This window comes from Belonocnema kinseyi, chromosome 4, assembly GCF_010883055.1.
Source record: "Belonocnema kinseyi isolate 2016_QV_RU_SX_M_011 chromosome 4, B_treatae_v1, whole genome shotgun sequence".
Taxonomy (NCBI): Eukaryota; Metazoa; Arthropoda; class Insecta; order Hymenoptera; family Cynipidae; genus Belonocnema; species Belonocnema kinseyi.
This window is the reverse complement of record NC_046660.1, coordinates 141,073,242-141,079,585: the sequence shown is the minus strand read 5'-3', so window position 1 is coordinate 141,079,585 and position 6,344 is coordinate 141,073,242. Positions and strand designations below refer to the sequence as shown.

Below are 6,344 nucleotides of genomic sequence, written 5' to 3'. Positions count from 1 at the left end.
TATTATTTTTTCAAAGATCTTGCTCATAGTATTTAAAAGCCTGTAACTGGTTATATATAATGGCTCTCTGCCTTTTTCTGCAAAACTAAGATATGCGCTACCTTCCAGGAGTCCGGAAAGTAGTTAAGTTGAATATAGGCATTGCAAAGAATGGCAAGAAGAGTGAGGCATGAAATAGGAAGTTTTTTATATTTTTAAGAACGAAATTTGTGATTGATTCAGGGCTGAGTGCTTTATTATTTTTCGTATTTTTGATTTGTTTATTTATTTTTGAGTGTGTAATCTTTTTAAAGTTATCAATGCTAGTTGTTTAAGGCAATTCGTAATTTTCTTCTAGAAGGCCTGCTTTGTGCAAAAGTTTTATTGGAGTTTTTGAAAGGTGGAAAATTTATCCGTGGTTTCATTAGAGCTTACTCATACGCCGGACAGGGTTATATTTAATTTGAAATTTACGGACTTCTGTAATCCAATTTTCACACCGGTGTTCCTGAACTTTAATTGCTATAGTTTAAGCAGGTGGTTAATTTTATTTTTGAGAATGCAGCTTTTGGTTTTTCGATGCGTTTGACGGAGTTTATAACGGGAGTTGATAAGATCTTAAATCTCAGAACTGAGAGGTGGATCGTATTTTTATTATCGTAATTTTTATATCTTATAGTTTTATTCTGAGCGATAAAAGTTCACATAGCGATTGGTTGCTTAGAAAGACCATGGGTCATGCATCAGAATATACATCATGGTGCTCGCTCAAAGAGGGTGGTTGTTCACTATGCCCTTGCAAGCTTGGACAAGCAAATGATCCGAGAGAGTGTCTTGCTTATGCGCTGTCAAACATGCGGATCACAGAGCAAAACATTGAAAAATAAATGAATTTCGAAAAAAAAAAATCCCCCGAACAGCCTCTGCTGTCTCAGCGACCATCAGCCGTTATCTTACTGAAAACTGAACTACATGGCTTCACAACCCTTCAAAACATCTTCGTCGAGATACTACCCTGGCTTTTGAGTAATCTGGTGCTGTTGACCTTAAGCAAAATCTACTACAACAGTGGCAGCTTACCAGAGAAATCAATGAGGATTTCTGAACCAGATGGTCCTCTAAATACCTGGAAAAACTTCAAACTTGTCCAAATTGACAGACCTGGGCCTCCAATCAAGATCGGTGATCTACTGCTCAACTCGCACGAAAACCTCCCTCCCACGAAGTGGGCTCTAGATGGTGTGATTGCTACACTTCTGGACGCTGAAGGTTATGTCAGGTAAAACCCGACATTAGAGGTAGAACCTACCTCTGATTTTTGTGTGAGTATTACGAGTTTATCATTTTTCCAATCACGAAAGAGGGGTGGGGTCATCCAGATAACTAATGTCGTTTTATATATTTGTACGGTATATCGGGTTTTCTAATGCTTAAGTTATTTCCTCTCTCTTGCGTCCACATAGGTTCATACCACTATTACCCTTTCTACCTTGTCATATTCTTTCCCCATCGGATGGATTGAGGTGGTCAAGGATTAGTGTCGAATGTTACGAAGTTCGAGTCGGCATCTTTCATTTCATCTCCTTTTAATTAATTGTGTGAGCTTAATTTAATCTTTTCTAGAAGGCCAGAATTTTTCGTATTTTTATTAAATTATATTTTCATTGCTAAACAATAAAGAATCAAGGCCCAGTGAGTTGTGTTCGCCGTGTACCTTCGAATTCTGCATGGCCACAAGAGTGAATAGATTTAAATGAATTTTCGAAATTTAAAACGTAATAGCGCGGAAAAGTCGCCTTTTGTCATGAGAAGCTAAGAACCTTTTTTCTGTTCTTGCGGTCAACATCTTCTGCCTGCATACAATTTCGAGCATTTTCCTGAAAAATCACAAAAAATTCTCCCGAATGTAAATTTTTTTGTTTTCTTACTAAAATGAACTTAACTTATCATATCATAGCTTATCACTATTGCGTGTTTGAAGCCCTGTTCTGTTGATACATGGGGGGAGGTGAAGATGCCCAATTTGCCTGTCAGATTTTATGTAGTAAATCACACACTAAATGCGGCAAGCGTACTGTCTCACCGAACTTATCTTTATGTTGAGTTGGTAGAATCGTCTTTTGGTCTTATGATCAACCGTTGGTTTTGTTTTACGTTTTTCATCTGCCAAAGCTCTCGCTGCATTATACACACCGCAATTTAAGGTCCAGAGGTCGAATTCTTCGGAAGAATTTCCACGAAGCTCGTCATCCAGTTTAGCCAGATATTTAAGCTTAAGAGAAACCTGAATGGCTTGATCTGACTGCGGTTGAGTAAACGTTCTGCTTATATAAGCAACCCCTCTTCCGGATTTTCTAGACACGGTTTCGCAGTCGTTTAGGCGAAAAATGCGAGAGCTGTCAGTGTTTCTAGCACCACAGAGCATGCAGTCGCGCCATGTAACCTTTTTGTTCAGGGGCCATATTGGTATCATAGCACTCCAGAGGGTCGTCCCTGAGTTGATCCGTCTTCTTAAAAGTATTAAGGTTTTGCCGGCCAATCACATTGACTCCGTCTTTATTGGGTCCCCAAATCGAGGGTAGCCGGAATTGTTGCCCGACCCCCGCTTCAGCATAAATAGCCTCCTTCTTAAACACCAAATACCTCAAAAATCTCTTTTGTATCTTTTCAAGTATCTCAGCATGTGATACAAAAATATTAAAGTTTCCCTTTTCTTAAAATTCTTATACTGATAGGTTCTAAGAAGAATAGGCTATCTTTTCGTTACCTTTAAGAATAAGGCTAACTTCAGTTTGTATTTTGCGTTAAAAGAAATAAAAATCTTTTGAAATTTCTTATTTTGAATATGATAGGAACCTGAATTACATTATAAACTGTAATACAAAATAATAGAGTTTTTAATGCGTAGGAAATGTTTAGAAAAATAATGGTTACTTATTCCTCCTGAAAACTTAGCTAAATGAAGTTAGCCTAGTTTTTAACCGTAGCGGAAAGATAGGCTAATATTCGTAGAACCCATCGATATGTCCTGAACAAATATCCAAGCATTTTGCTGGATTCTCTACTCATCATTTCCATATGATCCTTAAATCTTAATTGTGAGTGAAAATGTAGTCAGCTTATTCTTCATACACTATTCAAAGAAATTTTCCAGATCATTCTGTAGCTGCACATAATCACATATTTGTTTTGTTCTCTTAAGTATCTTTGTATCATCCGCATATAATATCATTTTTGATGAGATCTTATCAACTGTATCGTTACTACAAATAATATAAAAAAATAGGACCTAAATTTGAGGCTTGCGGAACTTCCGATTTAAGCTGATAAATTTCAGAAGAGTGACCTGCGAAATGAACATAGTGATTCCTATTACAGAAAAAAACTGAAGTTAAATTTTTTTGTATGTAAAATTTCCCGCTGTTAAAGTTTACATGCTATTTGGCGATAGTTTATCCTACGATGGAATAAAAGCTGTCGTCTGCTACGGCGTCCTTAGCAGAATAATTCTGATAATTCTGACCTTGTCTACTGCGTCACGGTGAAGTGATCAAATTGCGGTAAAACATGTAGAATCAGCAACAGAAAACACGAAAAAAATAGTTCTTACTTACATATCTCGTCCGAAATAAATTACGCTATTGTAGACGCATTAGAACTTATTTAATGCCATTTAGCAAAAAGCGCAACAATATGGGAATCCCCATTTCCCCCGCGGGGAAGGGAGTGTAAGAGAATTCTTACCCGACGGTTCCCGAAGTCACAGGCGACGAAACGTCCCGTCGTCAGTCTGGGCTCGCTCGTCCTAGCGGATATCGCTTTCTAGTATCTCAGTGCTCTGTGCCTTATTAGGGATTTACCCGTTCTGACCGACGCGCCTTCCTTGACCTACTTCATCTCACCTAACCAGCTTCGTCGCCGTCTTGTCTCGCCGTCGGGTCCCGGGGAAGCCTTACCTGGTTTGACCAGCCTGTCCGTTAAGGGTTACCGGATCACACCGATGTGAGTTGCCAATAAATGACGCTTTATTCTTATCAAGTTTCGTTTCATTGTGTGTATAATATCTATGCTTTGGGGTATTAAATGAGCCCTTAATTATGCCATAGGTCTTACGTTGTTTGGACAAAGTGGTATTTCTAGGTTTACCTACCTAGAAAAAAAACGGTGCGCGTAGTATTGCTTGTGGAGTAAACCGTAACTATAACGCGCCCGAACAGTGAAGGTGCGCCCACAATGGTTAATGCAAGCACAATAACAGTTTCTGCCTCCCTCCCACTCGGAGATTGCGCGGTGGCAGCGAACTTGGCAATAACGGTCACGGCTAAATCCTTTCCGTGTAGGCATGTGTAGAAAGCAGAAGACGAAAAGAACAGAAGGGAAAGGCAGTTGAAAGAAGTGTTGCTAGACGTACCGTAATTATTGTACGCGTACGGCAATTTTGAGTAATGTATGACTTACGATTACCGTAAAAAAGTATGATAATTGTACGGAAATTTCGATCGAATAGGATCTTATTTTGTTATGACAAATTTAGTGGTGGAGCTTGTACAATACCTCGCACGACACGCAAGCACGAATATTAATTACATTTTACAGGTCTTTAATAACTACTTTTAAGCTCTATTCCGCAATAAATTTGAATATCCCGACATGTTTCACTAAATATTAGTAATTCACGCAGATACAATAAATTCAACTGTTTCGCTCGATATCGTTCGTTATCGGCCCCTTTTTTGAAACGATCATCTCTAGTATTCAGTTTTTACATTTTGAATCATATCGTCTCGTTTTTCGAACAAGGTCCCCGAAAATTATCAAGAAACGCACTTGTGACAGCCCTTTAGTGACAGAGCTCTGCTGCCAAAAGTTATTTAGATTTAAAGTCTAATTTGAAGTTAAATCTTTTTTGCCTAAACTTCTAATTTAATTCAAATATTAAACACAATCTGAAGAAGGATGGCAGAAGTTAAAAGCTAAGATTTTGAATACTCTGGATGAATGGACTTCCATCACCGAAAAATCCCATTATGGTATAACGGGCCACTTCATCGATGGAGAGTGGATTTTGAAATCTTTGATTGTTGATGTTCTTATATTAAATGGTAACCATACTGGAAATATCGCAAATTTATTTTTGGGCGTCCTCCAGGATTACGGCTTGACAAAAAATTGCAAGGTGTAACAATGGATAATGCGGCGGCAAATACTACATTTATAGAAAAATTGTAAAATTTATTAAACAGACTTGTTGGAACCCAGTTTAATCCCAACGACTTGCATTTTTGCTGCTTCGCACATATTATAATTCTAGCTCCTCAAGATATGCTTCGTGATTTAGAAATTGCTCAAAGTTTCGAAGAAAACCTTATTTCGAGTTTTCCCATCTTTTTAGGAAAATTGATAGAACACTTTTCGCAATCAGCTTACAGAATGAACATGATATGGCCGAAAACTACGATTATTTAAAGAAATTGTTTATAGCTTAAGTTCACAAAAAAGTAATAATGAAATACCATTTCCGAATTTTAAATGCTTTACGCAAAATAGTAAAGCAATATTAATATATAGTTTCTATATTTTGAATGCTCAGTACACTCACCTTTAGCTTGCCTTTATGAAATGCACATATGCATACTTGAAGACTAGCGTAACCACAGTCTACAAAGACAACATTTCTCGGGGATGCTTCCACGGCTGGTAAATCTTGTTTATAAATACCGTAACACAGAGCAGTCGCAGAAGTTTCATTAAATAGTCGTAAAACATTTAGGCCTGCGATTTTTGCAGCATCGAGAAGAGCTTGTCTTTCACCTTGCGTGAAATAGGAAGGAACAGATATCACACAGTCATTAACAACTGTCTGCAGAGCAGTTTCAGAGATCTCCTTCAATTTTGTGAACAGCATCGCTGTAATTTGTTCCGGTGAAAATATATGTTCTTCTCCTAAGTATTGTACCTGAAAAACAACCATTATTTAATAACAATACATATTTTTTCGTCCACTGAAACTCTTGTTGTTTGACTCTTGCTGGGTAGCCATGAAGGCACGGTTTCGATTCCCAAAGCAGGAAGCGAGGCTGAATGTGTTTGCAGAAAGCTTCGCTTCTGCCCCTTCGAATAATAACAAAACAGAAGCGCTGCAGTTTATAATTCAAGCTATAGTACAGTCGCTGAAGAACCTGACAGCTGATGCAACTACAAAATTCAATTAATAATAAAAAAAATCAAAACAAATTGTACAACAAGATACAGTTAGCAGAAATAAGTAAATAAAATTTTCTTCACATACACTTGCAACTCATCCGTGAGTTGACGATATTTTAAACCTAAAAACTATAAATAACGCGGAGATTTTTTGTTTTGGG

General features: G+C 37.7%; 1 protein-coding gene across 3 annotated transcripts in view; it reads right to left on the bottom strand.

Moving 5' to 3' along the window:
• LOC117170640 (97 kDa heat shock protein) overlaps nt 1–6,344 on the bottom strand; it is a 189,867-nt gene that overhangs the window by 153,450 nt on the left and 30,073 nt on the right. For all 3 annotated transcript variants that reach the window (XM_033357548.1, XM_033357545.1, XM_033357547.1), the window contains one exon: nt 5,579–5,935. In XM_033357548.1, the coding sequence (XP_033213439.1) occupies nt 5,579–5,935 (357 nt within the window). The remainder of the gene's footprint in view (nt 1–5,578; nt 5,936–6,344) is intronic.